The 17,527-nt window shown below is 58.2% G+C and overlaps 9 protein-coding genes across 9 annotated transcripts; 7 read left to right on the top strand and 2 right to left on the bottom strand.

Annotated features, from left to right (window-relative positions):
- Nucleotides 1-984: 984 nt before the first annotated feature.
- On the top strand, nt 985-3,208 carry F5144DRAFT_214483 (amino acid/polyamine transporter I). Its single transcript, XM_066783075.1, has 3 exons — nt 985-1,420; nt 1,486-2,372; nt 2,432-3,208. Exons 1-3 carry the CDS (start codon nt 1,150-1,152, stop codon nt 2,891-2,893), a joined length of 1,620 nt encoding a protein of 539 aa, XP_066642426.1. The 5' UTR covers nt 985-1,149; the 3' UTR covers nt 2,894-3,208.
- A 145-nt stretch (nt 3,209-3,353) lies between these two features.
- Nucleotides 3,354-4,488, top strand: F5144DRAFT_531836 (uncharacterized protein; the record flags this gene model as incomplete). The annotated part of the gene is made up of 2 exons (XM_066786948.1): nt 3,354-3,525; nt 3,607-4,488. The coding sequence occupies exons 1-2, from the start codon at nt 3,523-3,525 to the stop codon at nt 4,486-4,488; spliced, it is 885 nt and encodes a 294-aa protein (XP_066642425.1). The 5' UTR covers nt 3,354-3,522.
- A 121-nt stretch (nt 4,489-4,609) lies between these two features.
- Nucleotides 4,610-6,095, bottom strand: F5144DRAFT_214386 (thiamine pyrophosphokinase). The gene is made up of 3 exons (XM_066783073.1): nt 5,583-6,095; nt 5,444-5,520; nt 4,610-5,394 (listed from the first exon to the last, which is right to left on the bottom strand). The coding sequence occupies exons 1-3, from the start codon at nt 5,776-5,778 to the stop codon at nt 4,732-4,734; spliced, it is 936 nt and encodes a 311-aa protein (XP_066642424.1). The 5' UTR covers nt 5,779-6,095; the 3' UTR covers nt 4,610-4,731.
- Nucleotides 6,096-7,924, top strand: F5144DRAFT_214434 (uncharacterized protein). The gene is made up of 2 exons (XM_066783074.1): nt 6,096-7,337; nt 7,401-7,924. Exons 1-2 carry the CDS (start codon nt 6,413-6,415, stop codon nt 7,664-7,666), a joined length of 1,191 nt encoding a protein of 396 aa, XP_066642423.1. The 5' UTR covers nt 6,096-6,412; the 3' UTR covers nt 7,667-7,924.
- Nucleotides 7,681-8,836, top strand: F5144DRAFT_570587 (uncharacterized protein). The gene is made up of 3 exons (XM_066788784.1): nt 7,681-8,123; nt 8,390-8,440; nt 8,612-8,836. Exons 1-2 carry the CDS (start codon nt 7,780-7,782, stop codon nt 8,403-8,405), a joined length of 360 nt encoding a protein of 119 aa, XP_066642422.1. The 5' UTR covers nt 7,681-7,779; the 3' UTR covers nt 8,406-8,440; nt 8,612-8,836.
- A 140-nt stretch (nt 8,837-8,976) lies between these two features.
- On the top strand, nt 8,977-10,510 carry F5144DRAFT_570576 (uncharacterized protein). Its single transcript, XM_066788783.1, has 3 exons — nt 8,977-9,309; nt 9,367-9,811; nt 9,872-10,510. The coding sequence occupies exons 1-3, from the start codon at nt 9,108-9,110 to the stop codon at nt 10,077-10,079; spliced, it is 855 nt and encodes a 284-aa protein (XP_066642421.1). The 5' UTR covers nt 8,977-9,107; the 3' UTR covers nt 10,080-10,510.
- F5144DRAFT_602107 (uncharacterized protein) lies at nt 10,188-11,908 on the top strand (the record flags this gene model as incomplete). The annotated part of the gene is made up of 4 exons (XM_066791184.1): nt 10,188-10,212; nt 11,050-11,099; nt 11,250-11,731; nt 11,875-11,908. 4 exons carry the CDS (start codon nt 10,188-10,190, stop codon nt 11,906-11,908), a joined length of 591 nt encoding a protein of 196 aa, XP_066642420.1.
- A 1,345-nt stretch (nt 11,909-13,253) lies between these two features.
- On the top strand, nt 13,254-15,709 carry F5144DRAFT_592328 (uncharacterized protein; the record flags this gene model as incomplete). Its single annotated transcript, XM_066790357.1, has 5 exons — nt 13,254-13,367; nt 13,681-13,823; nt 14,319-14,678; nt 14,743-15,072; nt 15,199-15,709. The coding sequence occupies 5 exons, from the start codon at nt 13,254-13,256 to the stop codon at nt 15,707-15,709; spliced, it is 1,458 nt and encodes a 485-aa protein (XP_066642419.1).
- Nucleotides 15,710-16,379: 670 nt separating this feature from the next.
- Nucleotides 16,380-17,361, bottom strand: F5144DRAFT_547417 (uncharacterized protein; the record flags this gene model as incomplete). Its single annotated transcript, XM_066787470.1, has 4 exons — nt 16,380-16,438; nt 16,513-16,782; nt 16,859-17,158; nt 17,229-17,361. 4 exons carry the CDS (start codon nt 17,359-17,361, stop codon nt 16,380-16,382), a joined length of 762 nt encoding a protein of 253 aa, XP_066642418.1.
- Nucleotides 17,362-17,527: the final 166 nt, after the last annotated feature.

Here is a 17,527-nt window from a genome sequence, read left to right as displayed (position 1 = left end):
TCTGACCCGAGCCGTTCGTGGTATTCTTGATCTTCGAAAGCCTAAGCGAGCACCCTGGCTTCTCCCTCAACTTCAACATCCGAACCTTGAATTGGAGGGGATCATATGGAACTCGACGATATGTAGACAGACGGTGAGTGCAAAAGCCGTGTGAGACCGGATGATTGTATTTCAGGAGCAGATGAGTTCCCCTTGGATCGGAACCGGCCCGGTGTCGACCGAGTGCCCGTGCTCTCAGCAGTTGAACCTGTGGTAACGCCCAACGGCAAGTTGAACTTTATCAACGACCAACCCCCTCCGCATCCCGGGACTCTGGACCTTCTCTTGTCTCACAAGCACGTGGGCGCCGCCAGGATGGTACCAAAACTTAAATCATCAAAATCGACACCCCACGCTGCAGCGTTGATATTTGACACTCGAAAAGCCGATGAAAACCGTTGGCCGTGAATCCTAGCCGCGGCAGTGTGTGCGGATGCTGCCGTAATTCTTGGCCGAGAGCACGACATCGGCGGACTCGACCGGTTTGTGAACGCCCAGGCCGGCCGCTGACGACCTTCCCGTTTTGGCGCTTGCAGGCGATCATGGCGGCCTGCCGTTGGCCCCGCGGGGGTCCTGATCAAGCAGTTGACAGCCTACCCTGTGCTGGTTACCGCAACGGACCGAATCATGGCTGTCATGTTGAAAAGATTTCCTCAAGCAGCACCGACCCCCAAGGCATCCTTCACGGCATGAAATACCAGGGTCCAATCAGCTCATCGGATATGGCTCCCAAAAGAAGATGCCGAGCTGTGCTTGACGAGATCAGAGGTCCGAGATGACCATCTATGCAGCCTGTATCTCGGGAAGCCCGACCGTGACTTGCCTCGTGGCGCCAGGGTCCAACCAGGCAAACGAGGTTCAAATCCGAGAATGCTGAGGGTGCATACCAAGACGCCGAGAGGATTTGCCATCGATGGCGCCAGTGTCGTGTGCGTGTCACGTCACGTCGCACCGGGAACTTTGTCTTTGGAACTGCGATGAACCTTAAACGGCGCGGGTGCCAGCACCCTGCAGGCTGGGCTTCATATAAGATCGGCACGACTGCTGCAACTCCGGGTTGCCATCTCTGCAGCTTCTCCCTCCACTTCGGTTCCCAGGCAATTCGCAACCATGGGCGCCGACAACTCCTCCAACGAGGAGGTAGCCCCCAAGGAGGTTCACGTCCATGATGACTCCAAGACGCACACAGGCGACGATGTCGAGGTCGGCGAGGTCAAGGAGGAGAACAAGTATGCTTATGACGACTCACAAAAGCTGGGCATCACAGGTGCCGTGTTCCTCATCCTCAACAAGATGATTGGCACGGGTATCTTTTCGACGCCCTCAAGCATTTTCGCAGCGACGGGATCTGTCGGTGTGTCTTTGATGTTGTGGGTTATTGGTACGTCACGATCAACCCCCTTGTCTCGGATGATCCCCCGCATTGATTGCTGACAAGTCGAATAGGCGGTTTCCTCACCTTTTGCGGCCTCAGCGTGTGGCTCGAATTCGGCCTGGCCATTCCCCGGTCCGGCGGCGAGAAGAACTATCTGGAATACATCTACCGCCATCCCAAGTACCTCGCAACCTGCATGCTCGCCTCTCAGATGATCCTGCTCGGCTTCTCGTCCGGCAACTCGCTCGCCTTTGGCCGTTATATCCTCTACGCGGCCAAGGGCGAGCTCAAGGATACCTACGCGGCGCGCGGCATTGGCGTTGCATGCGCCACCTTCGCCGTCGTGCTGCACGCCGTGGCGCCGAAGTGGGGTATCCGGCTGTTCAACGTCCTGGGTATCTTCAAGGTAGCCGTGTTGATCTTCATCGTCTTCTCCGGCTTTGCTGCGCTGGCAGGCCGCCGCTTGGTGCCGGACCCCGGCAACTTTGAGAACGCCTTTGCCATCGAGAGCGGCGAGGGATACGGAGGCGGCGGCGCGTATGCCTACTCCAACGCTCTACTCAACATCGTCTACAGCTACAAGGGCTGGGAAAACGCAAACTACGTGCTCAGCGAGATCAAGAACCCGAAGCGGACCCTGACCATCGCTGCACCCCTTGCGGTCGGCGGCGTGACCATCCTGTACGTCCTCGCCAACGTGGCCTACTTTGCCGCCATCCCGAAATCCGACCTGGCGACCTCGGAGGTGATTGTGGCGGGTCTCTTCTTCCGGAACGTCTTTGGCGACAGCGCCGGCGCTCGCACCCTGCCCGCTTTCGTCGCGCTCAGCAACCTGGGCAACGTTCTAGCTGTCAGCTTCGCCCACGCGCGGCTGAACCAGGAGCTCGGAAAGGAGGGTCTGCTTCCGCTGAGCCGGGTGTGGGGCTCTAACAAGCCGTTCAACTCACCTGCTGCCTCTGTAAGTTTCACTCTGCCTGTTCAACCCCTCCCCCGACACAACAACTAACCACGACACAGCTCTTCCTCCACTGGCTCGTGACCATCATCGTACTACTCGCGCCGCCCCCCGGACCGGCCTACAACTTCATCGTCAACCTGTACACGTACCCGGGCGCGTGGATCAACAGCTTCGTGGCGGCGGGGCTCATCTACCTGCAGTACCAGAAGAGGGAGCCGTGGAACCCGGGGTGGCGCACCTTTCTGCCCGTCACCGTCATCTTCTTGCTGTGCAACGCCTTCCTGGCCATCGTGCCCTTCATCCCGCCGGCGGATGGCGACTTCTGGGCGGACGGCTACCCGTACTACGTGTTCCCCGTGGTGGGTGTGGGTGTTTTGCTACTGGGCGCCGTGTACTGGGGGCTGTGGACCAAGTTCTGGCCGGCGGTGCGCGGGCACAAGGTGGTGGCGGAGCGCATCATTGATGAGACGAATGGGGAGGAGGTCATTCGGTATCGCAAGGTCAAGACGCATGTTGCTTGAATGGGGTTGTTTGTAATGTACAAATCTGGTGTTTCAGGGGGTTGTAGGGGGTTAGTGGATGGGGCAGTGATAGTATACCCGGTGGTTTCGTTAGTCGGAGGATGAATCTTGATGCGTTAGTATCCAGGAACGTAAGAGGATGAGGCAAACTGCTGCTGTTCAGTCAACTGGTACCCCCACCCCTGTCCAACGAGGTTGATATCGTCACCGTCTGTACTTTGGGAGATCTCGATCGATGACCCCATCATGTGGGTTACGTCTCATGGCTCCCTCGATCTGGGCTGACTCTTCGTCTCAAGACTGAAGAAAAGTTGCCCCAAATCGCACAGTGCTGTGGGCAAATCGGGAGATGGTCTACACTAGATTGGGCCTGAAGCTAACAAATGGCCCCACCAAATGTGATGTGGGGCCCATTAACAAACCCCCGTCGTACTTTGCGCCACGACTCCAGATGCCAGCTTGCAAGCGCGATCATGACCGCATCGAGCCAAATTCACAAAATTTACAGACGATAGCACAGACCCCGTGACGGCGAGATACACCAACATTTCCACCCGCTGCGATCTAGTCGTCATACCTTTCGATACCATCACTCTGAATTCTCTGGATGACGCACACATAGCTGCAAGATGGTAAGCTTTTCCCGTCGCATTCCCCCTTTCCATCACGGATCATACGGACTCTCAACTTACCATCCCAAACCAACCCTCCAGAACACAACCTTCAACTCGGCGCTAAAACAGCGCACCACCATCCGCAAAGACCTCTCCGCCCTCTCCACCCACCTCCCAACAACCAGCAACAGCAACGACCCCCACCAACCCACCAGCACCACCCCCCCATCAACACTCACCCCCGCCGCCCTCGGCTCCCTCTCCGCCTCCCTCACGGCCTTCGCCCGCACCGTCGACGAGTACAACGCGCTCGCCAAACAAGAGCTCAACGCGACCAAGCAGGACAAGGCCTTCGAGCGGATCCGCGACTTCCGCGCCGAGCTGGCCGACTTCCGCGCCCGCTTCGACGCCCTCAAGGCCGCGCGCGACGACGCCGCCCACGCGGATAACCGGGCGGAGTTGTTGGGGCGAAGGCCGTTTGCGGCGGCGACGCCGGAGAATCCGTATGCGAATGTTGGTGCTGGTGCTGGTGCTGGTGGGGGGGGTGGTGGGCTGGGGGTGACGTCGTCTGCGTCGGGGTATGGGATGAGTGGCAGGGGTCATGCGCGCACGACGAGTAGTGCGGAGGCGGGATCGGGGGCTGGGGTTGGATCTGAATCATCGGGGGGGTTGGGGATGGGCAGTGGCGATGTCACGCGCGAGGGCCATGCCCTAAGGGAGCAGCAGTTCTTTGCGAATACCCACTCGGCGCTGGACGACTACATTGCGCGCGGGCAGGCCGTGCTAGGCGACTTGGGCCAGCAGCGCGAGATGCTGAAATCGACGCAGCGCAGGCTGTACTCGGTGGGCAACACGCTGGGGATTTCTGGGGATACCATCCGCATGATTGAGCGGCGGGCGAAACAGGATAAGTGGATCTTTGGGGCGGGCGTGGTGGTCTTTTTCCTGTTTTGCTGGCTGGTTCTGCATTTTCTGCGGTAGCCTGGCTCGAGTGTGAGTGTGGGTGTTAGAAGAGTGCTTGCTTGTCATCTAGCGCGGAGTTTGGGCGTCGTCGGTGGTATTTGTTGGTTAATTGAAGTCTATCAGGCAGTTGATGCCAACCGTCTTCCCATCCTCCAACCCCTGCTTTCTCTTTGTACAGTATGCAATCCATCCCCGAAAAACATGATACTTTAACCCTTTCCCCCCCTTCTCTCAAAACCCCTTCTCACCACCCATCCCCCCTTACGCATGCCGCAACGCAATAGTAAACAACACCTCCTCCGTAGTCTCCACCTCCACCACCTCCGTCGTCGGCAAAACATGATTACTCGTACTCACCCGTCCCCCAAACCGCGTCTCCCAATCCTCCACATCCCACTCCAACCCCCTCGTCGTAATCCGACTCGCCGCGCCCACAGGCAAAATCCCCACATGCTTCCCAAACACATCCCCACCACCACCATTCCCACCACCACCCCCACCACCGCCAGACACCACACTGCCCTCCCTCACCCGAATGCGGTGCCGCCCCGCCTTGAGCAGGAAGGTCAGGCTCTCCCCGCTGAAGAGATACATGCGCCCGTCGGCGTAGCGGGCGTCGGTTTGGAACAGGTACAGGTGGTGCAGCTGGCTCAGGCCCTGGTCGACGCGTCCGCCGAGGCCGCCGATGGCGACGATGTCGAGGGGTTTGGGGTTGCCGTCGGGGATGCTGCTGTTGGTGGTAGTGGGGGTGGTGGTGTGATAGTGTTGGCGGATGTAGGCCACTGCCTTGCCAAAGTCGGTGGACTCTTGGTCCGGGTCGCGGATGACCTGCGTCTGAGGGCCGCTGGTTTTCTGGGACTCGTAGTACGACTGTACGGCAGGGGTGAGCGAGTCAAGGTCGCCTATGATCACGGCGAGGTCATCCTGGGAAGGTGTTAGAGGGGCAGAGTCAGACGGGATATGCGTCCTTTACGAAACATGAGTCGCCGTGCTGGCCGGCTGCCTCGTAGAGGGCGTTTGCCCCGCCATCTGCCGCAATGCGGACTTGGGCTGTTGTGCTGTTAGGGCTGATGCGCATTTTTCATGTTGTTTGGTTCGGTCGGTGGACTGACCGTTCTCCCACAACCTCCGCGTCACATCAAGATAATGGAGGGGCTGGTTCAGCACGATCAAAGCGAATTCGTCCGAAGCTGGCTCTGATGCAGTCTTGTCGTCGATTTTTGAACGGGCCTGGATCAAATCTGCGGGGTTCCACTCAAATGGTCTAGATCGCTGAATCGCCGTGGTATCGTCGTGATGTTCGATCATGATGCGTATGAAGGCCCAAGTGGGGCGCGTGTGGGGGATGGAGTTCTTTGTTCTACGAATATGTTGAGAACTTTCCGATCTGATGACCTTTCCGAGACCTAGTTAATACAGCTGGCAACGACTGAACAAGTGGGGCTGAAGGAAGCCGCCACAGTCTGTTGCGTGAGGTTCGGATTGTATCAGCCAACACACAGAAATAAGTGAATAGTGACCTCACCAACGTCATGAAGTTGTGTCTGTAACCGTGTTTGTTCCATTGGACAGATGTACTGTATACGCCACATAATTCGGACACAGTAAACACAACAGCCCATGGCCACATCATAGACATGTACCCACGCCACGGCCCCGTCAACACCCCATTAACCCTGGTTGGAGGGGCCCGTCATATCTGATGTTTAACTTCGTAGCTCTTGGTGCCCAGGAATGTAGCTGACTCGACTCATGATGGACCGCGAACTGGACGCTAGAGTGCCCTACCCTGACCTGCTGATTTCCGCACCTATAAATTCCTGTCCATCCGTCCACCACCGCAACCCGTCTCTTCCCCATCTCGCCATCTTCGTTTCCCCTGTGTCGTTTCCTTTCTCTTGTCCATAGTCCCTCAAGCAACTCGACTTTTGGACGACACACAATGCCCAATGAACAGTACAGGGACGCAGCGCAGGAAGTGTACCGCTTCCTCGAAGCCTCATGGCGGGGAGCCATCCGGGTGGGCCAAGCTACTGTCCGGGTGAGCCGAACTACCATCCGGACTGCACGGCGCCTGCACGCCGTGTTGACCGAGACCCACGGGGCCACCGACGACCTCGCCGGCTGGGAAGTCGTCCTCCTCACATCGCTGCAAGAGGCAGGGCGGCTGGGCCGGGTTGCCCTCTACCGCGCCCACCAGATCCGCCTCGCGCTGGCCCAGAACCCGCCACAGCCCACCGACGAAAGGTGGGAGGTGATCAGCGAGGGCGACGCGACCAGCAGCGTGGGTGACGCGGCCGAGCTCGACGATCGTTGGGACGATAACGGCGCGCTCTTCGACGACGAGCCCCTCTCTGGCACCTACACCCTGGCGGACCTGCTGTCCGACTCCGACAGCGACGCCGGCGACGGCCACCCCTCTTCCGGCTCCTCCTCCTCCTCCTCCCTTCTGCCCCTCCTCAACGGCCCATCGTGGTCGTTGCCTGCCCCCCAAGCCTCCGCGCGGCGAGGCGCCTCACGACACTCCTCCGCCGCGGGCGCCGCTCGACCCCCAGCAGCGCCCGAGCCCGCACCGCACGCCCCCCACCCCCACGGCCACCAGTCCGACGACCCCGGCACGTCGTCCACGGCGCACAGCCAGCCGCCCGCGCCCACGGCAGCGCGTCAAACCAGCCCACCACCCGCCACACGACCGCCGCCGCCGTCACAGCAGTCAGCCCCGCGGCAGACCCCACCACCCGCAGCGCCCACGGCGTCTGCCATTACCGACGACGACGCCGCCCCGGCCGCCCGCCCACCCTCCGACTCCCGCGCCCCCGACGACGGAACCGTCGCCCCAGCACCGACCTCGGGGCAAAGCAGCGGCGGCGGTCCGTCAACACCCACACCCGGGCCACAAGCGCGTCAACCGCCGCCGCCGCCGCCGCCGCCGCCTTCAATCCGCGACATGCTGGTGCCGGCACGGATACGCGAGGCCAGGCCCCGGGAAGGGACAGGGGCAGGGGCAGAGGCAGGCATACAGAGTTGTGCACGCTCGGGCTCGGGATCGGGATCGGGGGCGGAACAGACGCCCAGACCCGCGCCAACGCCCGCGCCCGCGTGGACGCCAGAGGCGGGGTACGACCGGGTGGATGACGAGGTGAGGGCGCGGATTGCGGACGTGGTTCGGCGGGCGCGCAGTGGTGGGGGGGAGTAGGTAGGGCGGCGAATGGCGGGGAGGTGCGATGGGGGGGACGATAGGAAAGGCCTAAGACTTGAGTTCTCGGTCGGTGCAACGGGAGTTGTGAGGGGGAGATCTCTGGGTGGCTGATGCGGGCGAGGAGGGTGTGTGTGTTGGTGGTAGTTGTTGGTTTGGGGAAGCTTCGTCGTGGAGGAGAGGGCCGGGCGCGGTGCGGAAGGCTGTTGGGTCGGGGCTGGCTTCTTGTCGGCCGTTTATCGTTGGTCGTTTATCGTTGGTCGTTTATCGTTGGTCGTTTATCGTTGGTCGTTTATCGTTGGTCGTTTATCGTTGGTCGTTTATCGTTGGTCGTTTATCGTTTTTGGAAAGGATGGCAGGTTTGTCAAGACGGCGTTTTGGTTAAAGGAAGATACCCTGGGTACGGATACCAAGCAAGCAAATGGAAGTGTCTGTTAATCGCATGTGAACGGGTCTTCTGTGATCGGTCAGTTATGGGTGATCTTGGATCCCACTACCAATAACGGGCAGGTTGACATGAATAATAATATCGAGACAGGGATGGAAACTAAGAACAAGGTCGGCTTTGACACCGGAGCTCGACGCCCGCGTGCCGCTCTTCCAGTTCAACTTGCGCTCCTCGTCGACAAGTCCGTCATCCACGAAGCCAACTGCGGATCCGCTGCGCCGGATTTATCGACGGCTGAAGACCGAATATCCATCGGGCGCTCCGGGTTGCCTTACTGTTCACTTTGCATAATCCATTCGGAAGCGATGTCAATAAAAGAGTCTGTTCTGCAATCATGTCAGGCAAGGGCTTGGGCATGCCAGGCTGAGACGCTTGAGCAGACTGCATCGTCCTCGATGGCGGTCACGTAGTCGGTGACTGGGTCTGAGGTGGGAGAAGAAAATATCGCCTGCCACGTGGAGCATGGCGCCGCAGTTCTTAGATGAAGTTGCACCTGCCTGATCGAAAAGATGGCGAGCGACAACCACAAGCTCAGGCTTTGTCATGATTCCTAGCTGCCGGTGCTGATTCGCGTCTTGCTCTTTCCATAAAGTGTACTCTTGGATGCGCCATTTATCATGGTAAAATCCGGTGCCCTTCCGGAACTCAGCTGCATCTTTACGAGTTCGATTCGCTTCTCGTTGTGTAATGGGGGAAGCCTGGCTTGTGCCCGCAGGCCTGGGTGTCTGGAGTCTTGGGGAAGCACAGCTTGATTGAAGGCTGCTTTGGGAAAGTGGGACTCTACTACCCCTGTCATTGGCCAATCCCCTGGCCCGGGAAATCCCCGGTTTGGCGGCGACGGCCTCGCCAGAAATTTTGGCGCATCCGAGAAGCTGCTTACAAAACATCTGGGAGGGTTGCGGCGGCCACCTTCGTTTCGCGTTTCGTGTTTCTGTCTCGTTTCCGTTTGCTGTTGCATCTTTTACGGCTTCTTGTTCCTGGAATCTGGTCGAAATGTACCGCACAGCCCTCAGGTCAGCGCCTAGTGCGTTGCGCGCAGCAAGGCCGACGCTCTCTTCCGGCTCCCGGCGATTCGCATCGACTACCGCCACCAGCAAGAAAGGGACATGGAAGGGCACAGGGTTCCGATGGGGTCTCGCCATCGCTGCAGTCTACTTCTACAACACCAGCCCCATCTTCGCTGATGAGCTGCCACGTGCGTCACGTTCGCCCTGACCAGCTTGCTCTCCCTCCCCATACTAACGAACCCCAGCCCAAGTCGGCCCCGCGCCCGCCCACTTCTCCGATGCCGACCTTCCCACCATCGAGGCCATGATTGAGGAGAAGCGTCGCCAAGTAGCCGCCGCCGCCCCGCCACCGCCCCCACCAAAGCCGACGCAGCCGGTAGAAGCGAAGCGAGACGAAGCGAAGTCGGAGACGGCCCAGGAAAAGAAGCCCCCAGTAACGGAGAAACAGGCGGATGCGGCGGAAGTACCGGCTCCGGCGGACGCTCCGGAACCCGGGTCGCCCGAGGCGTTGGAGCAGGAGGCTGCGCAACAGGGTGCCTTTGACCCGGAGACAGGGGAGATCAACTGGGGCTGCCCGTGCCTGGGTGGCATGGCTGATGGTCCTTGCGGCGAGGAGTTCAAGGCGGCCTTTAGCTGCTTCGTCTACTCCAAGGACGAGCCCAAGGGGATGGACTGCGTTGACAAGTTCCAGTACGTATTCGGTGGGCGGAGATGGCCGAGCCCAACGGTTGGCTAACATATCATTTCCAGGCACATGCAGGACTGCTTCCGGAAGTACCCCGAGATCTACGGCTCCGAGCTGACCGAAGACGACGAGGAGGAGAACGCCCAGGCTCAGGAGGTTGCCAAGGAGATCAAGACAAACGAAGAGACAGCAACCCCGCCTCAGAAGACAGCAGATATCGCCCCGAAGCAAGCCGCAGATGCGACCGAAGCGAACAAGGGGAAGAAGCAATAAATAATACTAAAGGCAACGTCCCTGGACGTACGACAACCCGGATGCGGGCCGGGCGAAGCAGCAGACCGGTGTTGAGCTGGGGCTGCGTGAGCTTTGAGCGCACCCTGAATGACGCTTATGTACTTTATACCATGTAAAACCGTTAGAGCCGTTGCTGCATAGACTCCTCTTCAGTTTCTGTCATCAACCATCAGGAGCAGGTTTGCGTGTCTTTGCTCGAGAAGAGAACTCTTGTACCCATCCACAGTACCTAGACACATGGGTAGGTACCTAAGTAGTATGGGAGTCACAACAAAAGACTCGAGGTCGTCAACGGTTTTCCCCAGATGGATATTCAGGGGAGACCTCCAAGCCCACGCGAGCCATGCTAAAACCCTCAAAAAAGCATCTCACTTATCTCTTGGCATTCGGCTTTTCAGAGCTTGCGAGCTCGCTAAGCCAGCCGCCGACGTCATTATTACTAGGGTTTTTGTGACAGCCCCGCTCGACAACTCAGAGCCTTGGCTGCAACCATCTGGGTGCGAGGGGTCGAGTTCTATGCTCTGAGGTCACCGGCCGGGCAGGCAGTCGGGTTCGGGTCAGTGGGTAGGGCAGCTGGTACCCAAGCCCGGTTTTCGGTTTTATCCATCACATGTGGCCGTCACCCGCCTGGCTATTTCTTTCGTTTTGTTCGGTTGAACACCGTGACCTTGCCCAATCCCATCACGAAATCACGAAATCTCGAAACCTCGATTGATCATCATCGAGTCCGTGCAACAACAAATATTTGTTGCATTTCCATCAGCTTGCGAATTCCTTGATCGCAGGTATCAACAAGACAATACAGAGTCATCCCATCTCTCCTCGCAAAAATTAGCAAAAGTAAGTCAGGCACCGATTCCCAGAGTTCCGAATTTGCATTGGCGGCGTTTACACTCGTGCCTGCGTCTACCACCAACAACAAACCCACTAACCCACCAACCCCTCACAGTGTCTTACGCCGAGGTTGCGTCGAAGGGAGCCAAGCAGTCGCCAGAGGAGGTAAGCCTACACTAGCCCAGCCCTTGACCCCTCCTATCCCCCACCCGGTCCCCTCTCTCCCCCCTTACCTACCCGGTACCTCTCCTCCCCTACCTACCCAACCCAACAACCTCAACTAGGTAACTAACCCCCGTGTCCTCACCCATACAGGCCGCCGCCCCCCAACCGCCGCAAGTGCAAGTCGACGCGGGCGTCGCCTCGTCCACGGGCTCGCTGATCGACGTCGACACGCCCTCGGTGCACACGGTGCCGTCGGACTTTGAGTCGCAGGAGATCAAGACCGAGACGCAGGCGTCGCGCGTCGAGCGCGAGGCCGAGCAGGAGGAGGCGGCCGCCCGCGCCCGCGCCGAGGCCGAGGCGGCCAGCAAGAAGAAGAAGCGCGTCGCCGAGGAGGCGGCGGCCAAGAAGAGACGGGCGGAGGGCTGGTTGGCGAGGCACTTGGATGGGATGAAGGCGGGTGGTGCTGGGGCCGCGGTGTCGCTGGCGAATATTGTGGCGGTGGTGGGCTTGAGTGGTTGGTTGGGGTTCCGCGCGTGGGGTTTGTATGACCGTGGTCGGTTGGGGTGGAAGGAGGCTGGTGTTGGGCTTGGGGTGTTGAGCGCTGTGGGCGTGGTGGAGGGCGTGTTTCTGAAGTGAGTTCTCCGTCTCCGTTCCCGTCTCTGTCTCTGCCTCCGTCTCTACCTCCGTCTCCTTTTTCTTTCATTTCTTTTTCTCTTTGTGCGTTTCAGGTTCGTGGACCTTTCTTTTCGAGGTTGAGGCTAACAGTTCGGTGTAGCTACTTCTCCAAGGCCAAGGGCAAGGACCACTAGTCGCGGCAGAGCCCACCGACACAACCGCCCTTTTCGATGAAGATGACGAATAAGGATAGTTTATACCAGTGACCGTTCGTTCGGTTTCCTGGGTTCGGTCGACGGCGGCGCGGATTACGAATATCTCTTCGACACTCTCACCTCTTCCCGGGCGTTTTGTGATTTCCGTCTTCAGCCGTGTATCTACCCTCGCATCGTGGCGTTGTTAAGCTCGGAATTTGACTTCTTACATGACCCACAAAACGTGCGTGCTCCAACGGTTGATGCGAGGCAGGCTGTGTCTAGGCCCCCCACATCCGACCTCATCGGGTAGGAGCTCGACCAGGGAAATGTAGTGCCACCATGCGGATTACATGGAGATGCTGATCTGGTCCATTAATAAACCCACCTAGGTCGATCCCAGGCACTGGAGGATGATCTCTAGGTGCTCCTAAGGCACGGACCTTTCGACACAACACCTACCTCTATCGCCGATACCAAGTTCAGCTATTCGTCCTAGCACTCAACTCTAAAGTCCTCCCGTTAACATGGGGAAACCGGGTCAGGGACGAGGAACTTTTACACGTCAGCTCGGCCCCCATCTAGCCCGACACGGCACTACGACATCGCCGCCGGTGCCACGGCTCCGGTGCCCGCGGTGAAAAGGTCCCCGGATCGACAAGATAATTCCTTGAAATGGTTATTTTAACGTGTCTGTTAGTAATCATTAAAGGTTCCTTACTGTGTTCATCGGACTCGCATATGATCCTTCAGCACGCGTTGCCAAGATCTCGGCCATATACCAGATATTGTTTACGACAGGATTTGTTGGCACATGCGCGAAGGATCAAAAAGAGCGGCACTGAGACACCGTTTGCTTCTACTGAGTGGTGACACATTGTTCTATGATGACAGAACCGCACTTTGACAAGGGCGGTAATGGAACACAAACAGCGGCAACCACGCGGCGCGGGCCTAAAACTCTCCGGGAAACTCAGCATGCCACGCGCGCCGTTTTGGTAGTACGACTGGGGGTTTGGCTGTGAACTAAATTGGGCACGACTAAGTTGACTGGCTGGAGCCATGTCGGCGGCTTTGACGCCTGGGCGCGCATGAGGGGATGAGGGGATTGATGACCACCATTTCTAATTCGCTGATAAACGGAGCTACCGCAGCCAAGGGGCGCTCTGTTTCTCCGAGGCTTTGAATCTTTGGTATACTCCTGGCAAGAAGAAGCTAGGAACGAGAACTAGCAGCCCGCCTTCGGTATATGAGCGAATGGTCTATTGTTCGCGCTGATGTCCGTTTTGGGCCCTCAGGGGTGGCGGATGGCCGTCTGCACCGCTACGGTTAGGGTTGTATGAACATGCAGCAAGGGGAGCTACTTGGGTTCGAGCGCAACCCTAAAGGGGGCTTCCCATTGAAACGCGGTGTGCCCGAGGGGGGGGGGACCCGCAGGCGCCAGTCCTCGGCGGACGCGGTTCCGGACAAATCATTCGTTCCCTGCACGGCAACTGCCGAATAAGACAGCTCTTCCACCGGGTCAGAGACATCCAGAGGCGCATGCGGCCGAATCCACGGGCCCGTCGCTCTCAGCCCTATGGGGCAGGAGGCGGAGCCATAGGACGATTCCGTTTGCGCTCGGTATTAGCGCACCCCCTGGCTCAGTCATCGCTTTCACTTCCCCACGAATCACATTGGTACGGTGCCATTGCGTGGCATGTATGTCTTATAGCCCCACGCGGGCTCTCTTTTCACTTCTGATGGTCCCCGGACTAGACACGGATTCACAGATTCTTGCCCTGCCGTTCCAGTTCGCCAGCAACCACCCCGGACATGATGTCTACGGAGAAGCCTCCCCGCCCTCTCATACGGCCGATGGCCGAGAGACGAAAGAGATCATGCAGCGAGTGCCGGCGGAGAAAGCAAAAGGTTTGTACCACTACTCAGGCAGCCTACACGGGCAGCATCGATCCACATTCCCCTGCAGTTGCCGGTTGACACGACTCACTAGTGTGATCAACGACAACCCTGCCGGAACTGCTCTCGGCGCATGCCACGGCCGATCTGCCACTACGAAGGCGCCCCGTATGGCCCTTAATTGATTAGAACCTTTGATTCGGGCTAAGTCTAACACAGGCCGTTATAGTCTCCATGGGAAACCCCCATGCCCAGCTCCGAAACTCGAACGGTTTCCCCCAGAAGAGCCTTTTGTTTCCTCGACTACCACAGTTCTGTCTCCTAGTACGCCGGGGCACTTGAATGGCCAGCTATGCTACACGCCGTTGACGCCCGGTATAAGCTGCGGCGAGGATGCATCCGCCAGCCCCTTGATGACAATGCCAACGCTCCCTTTCTATCCAGTCCAGCTGGACGATGTTGTACCTTATGCGAACAACTGGTTCCCATTCTCACCGGGCACCCCCACCAGCCCCTGTCCATCAATATGTACGTTCCCGACTCCCCCTTATCAACAATGGATTGCGAGAGCGCTGATGGGAAATCAACAAGTCATAGAGGCATGCCAACGAAGTACGAAGACGCTGAGCAGGAACGAGATCCTCGCAGCACGATGCGCCGCTATTCAGGGGCTGCACAAGATGATTGCCGACCCAGCCACCTCGACTAGCGATGAGGGCATCACAGCGGTTGTGACGCTGGTTCTCAACGATCTATGCTTTGGGGAGAGCCAGGCGCTGCGGGTCCACGTCGATGGCGCTCGTGAGATGGTCATGGCACGCGGCGGCCTGGCGGCTCTGGGCCAACAAGACCTGGCCAAGATGGTGCTTGTGTAGGCTTGCCCACCCATCAGACCAACTCCTTAATGGTCGAGAACATGTCCTAACAACGCACAGCGCAGATCTCGCCACGGCCGTGGCCGTTGACACGACACCTTCCTTCTCCGAAGCCAACCTCTCGGCATACACACAATCCCTCGGCACCTCTTCGGCACCCACACTCCACGAAGCGAACTCTCCAGATCTAGCACCCCCGAGGCCAACGCCCCGAAGATCAGTACCGCTTAGAAGCAACAACCTCACCCCCATCACCGTACATACGCCACCCAACACAACCCTTGACCCCGCCACCGCCGCCATGCTAGCCGACACCAACTTCCTCCTCGACACAGTCCTCAACCTCCCCCCGAACCCACCCCGAGCCCAACTTCACAAAGTCCTCGTCATGTCCAACTGGCTGCAGGGGCGCCTCGCCGCTGCCGCAGCAGTAGCCAATATCCATCCTTCAACACCCACAGCCTACACAACCATGAGTAACCCAACCAGTCCCCCAAATACCAGCCCGACTATCAGCCCCACGCACCCGAACATAACCCCCAACCAAGCCCTCCACCGCGCAATCCTCCTTTCCTCCCAGCTCTACTGCCGCGCCATCCAAACCCGCCAACTCCTCGCCACCGTAGCACATACCCAAGACGCGCTGGACCTGCTCGAGGCTGTGCGAGCGGTGCCGTGGGACGTGTGGGAAGAGGCTCGGGGCCGCCACCCTGGGGAAGATGGAAATAGAGATGGAGATGGGATGCTGCAGACATTGGTGGCGGTGCTGGTGGTGGTGTTGCCTGTGATGATGAGGATGGGAATGGGGATGGGGGGTGGTGGTGGTGGTGGGCACAACAACAACGGATTGAATTCGGGGGGGTCTGGGTCTGGGTCTGAGTATGGGTATGGGCATGGGTATGGGGGGAGGGGGATGGTGGTGGCGGCTGTGGTGAGGCTTGCGCTGATGGACTGGGAGGGCGCGGTGCGAGTTTTGGGGAGGGTGGTTCGGTTGCAGGCGTGGCTTCGCGGGGTGGATGGCGGGTGATGGTGAAACTGAATGGGGTGCGGTTGGTTACGTAGGGAGTGACCCCTTTTGTCAATATTGACAACAATGAATGTGCTTGGGCACTTTTGGACCAGCTGACAAGACTCCCTTTAGTTTCCATACTCACACAGATTGTTCAACCATGCTGTTGTTTAAGTTTCTTCGCGCTCTCCGCCCCTAAACCTATAATCGTCGTCTTCGGTGAAGTCTGCGGACTCTCAAGCCGCCTGCAAACGATTCTTGACTGGCTTCCAGGTTGTCTCAGGCTTGCTCTGTCCTTACTAATGTTGCCATACTACAACAGCCCCGACGGCAGGCTAAGTTCAGTTAATCTAAGAATCAAAGCACGGTGCATGCGTCTAGTGACGTTAAAGTTGCGTCCGAACCAAAAAGGAAAGAAAAGAAAGAAAGAAGAAGAAAAGAAAAAAGAAAAAAGAAAAAAAGAGAAAAGAAAAAAGAGAAGAAAAGAAAAAGAGAAGAAAAGGCTGGACTGGTTTGCACCTCTTGTGCCAATGAATCGACCGTTGTCCAAATGCGGACGGTGTTTCCATTGAATGCTGAGTCGTATTCGGGAGGTCTTTACCACGAAGGGGCGATAGGTTCTAACATTGGGACTTAATTATCTGATAGTAGCTGTGATCAACGATGTATAGAGCTACACAATTTGAAACTATGCGGGACTTGTTACCTCCTTGATGGGGTGGCCATTTACCCTTCGGCGGACGCAACCTTTCACGACGTTCCGCCCGTTTCCGTCCGGCGTCCAGGGACAGAACGCGGCCGATGACGGCGCGTTGACTCACACATAAAGAGAAATTCGTGGCCTTCGGGTAAGTCACCAAGAGGCCATTCGCTATGGGCGCGAATCCATGCAAGAGCGCTGAGCGGCTCCTCGTGGTCGACATAAAACTCAGTGTCGGCGCCGGAGATCAGCCCTTCAGTATCCGTAGCGGAGTCGCTGAAGAGGGCGCCGCGGAGCTTGGCATCGCGAACGTAAGGGATGGCCGAGCTAGCCATGACCTCCTTCGCACAAGACTGGATAAAATGGCGGGAGATATGCGGAAGGGGAAAGCCTAATGGCTCGGGTCAGAACTCAGGTGGTGACGACAGGAAGTGGGGTAGAAGTAAAAGGTTCAAGTTGTGACTCACCAGCGCACGCCTTGGAACCAGCAATGCAAGCGGCCGGATGGGAGCTCATGATGCCGAAGATCTCATCGTCGATATCTCGGAGTTTCTCAATGAGCCGAGTCGCGAGCCGGCGCCCCCGATACTCGCGGTGGACAACAAGTTGGGTTATCCAGCAGACCTGCCGGCCTTGGTACTCCCAGCGGCAAGCAAATACATTGCCAGCAAGGGCTTCGTCGACATGGACACTGACGTAGGAGCAGCGGGCACCAGGCGGCAAATGCTGGCTCCGCAGCCGAGACACGTTCAATTTAACACGAGTCCCTGACGAAGGATGACTATATCAGAAAACCAAGTTCATAAAATATCTATTGGAAGATGAAAGAGACTATACCTGGCTTGCCGCCCGGGCGGCCGGCAGGCGTGTTCCAGATGCCGTAGTGGTTACTGAAGAGCTCGGCGGCCTGGACGAGGACCGTGTCTGGAATGTCGGGGGAGTGGAAATCCCTAAAGATCTCGGTCGTCATCCTGGGAGGTTGGGAAGGTAAGGCATCAAACTGAGCTGTCGGGGTTGTGTGGTCGAGTGTCCCACTCGTCGGGTGCTGTCAAGACTGGGATGCAAGGTGCAGCATGCAAGCCGACAATGATGTTGGGCGGAACTTTTCTTTCCCTTTAAGACGGGGTTCCCTACCT

The sequence above is a fragment of the Chaetomium tenue genome (assembly GCF_020726465.1).
Source record: "Chaetomium tenue strain MPI-SDFR-AT-0079 chromosome Unknown F5144scaffold_4, whole genome shotgun sequence".
Taxonomy (NCBI): Eukaryota; Fungi; Ascomycota; class Sordariomycetes; order Sordariales; family Chaetomiaceae; genus Chaetomium; species Chaetomium tenue.
The sequence above is the reverse complement of the archived record's forward strand: the minus strand, read 5'-3'. Positions and strand labels throughout refer to the sequence as shown.

Bases quoted from the DNA above. Each gene is read 5' to 3' on its own strand.
- F5144DRAFT_214483 (XM_066783075.1), top strand. From the start codon at position 1,150: ATGGGCGCCGACAACTCCTCCAACGAGGAGGTAGCCCCCAAGGAGGTT. The intron at 1,421-1,485 runs GTACGTCACGAT...CAAGTCGAATAG, and splicing joins TTTGATGTTGTGGGTTATTG to GCGGTTTCCTCACCTTTTGC. The intron at 2,373-2,431 runs GTAAGTTTCACT...ACCACGACACAG, and splicing joins TCAACTCACCTGCTGCCTCT to CTCTTCCTCCACTGGCTCGT.
- F5144DRAFT_214386 (XM_066783073.1), bottom strand. From the start codon at position 5,778: ATGATCGAACATCACGACGATACCACGGCGATTCAGCGATCTAGACCA. The intron at 5,521-5,582 runs GTCAGTCCACCG...ACAGCACAACAG, and splicing joins GCGGAGGTTGTGGGAGAACG to CCCAAGTCCGCATTGCGGCA. The intron at 5,395-5,443 runs GTAAAGGACGCA...ACACCTTCCCAG, and splicing joins AGCACGGCGACTCATGTTTC to GATGACCTCGCCGTGATCAT.
- F5144DRAFT_214434 (XM_066783074.1), top strand. From the start codon at position 6,413: ATGCCCAATGAACAGTACAGGGACGCAGCGCAGGAAGTGTACCGCTTC. The intron at 7,338-7,400 runs GCGGTCCGTCAA...CGCCGCCGCCGC, and splicing joins CTCGGGGCAAAGCAGCGGCG to CGCCTTCAATCCGCGACATG.
- F5144DRAFT_570587 (XM_066788784.1), top strand. From the start codon at position 7,780: ATGCGGGCGAGGAGGGTGTGTGTGTTGGTGGTAGTTGTTGGTTTGGGG.
- F5144DRAFT_570576 (XM_066788783.1), top strand. From the start codon at position 9,108: ATGTACCGCACAGCCCTCAGGTCAGCGCCTAGTGCGTTGCGCGCAGCA. The intron at 9,310-9,366 runs GTGCGTCACGTT...AACGAACCCCAG, and splicing joins CTTCGCTGATGAGCTGCCAC to CCCAAGTCGGCCCCGCGCCC. The intron at 9,812-9,871 runs GTACGTATTCGG...TATCATTTCCAG, and splicing joins GACTGCGTTGACAAGTTCCA to GCACATGCAGGACTGCTTCC.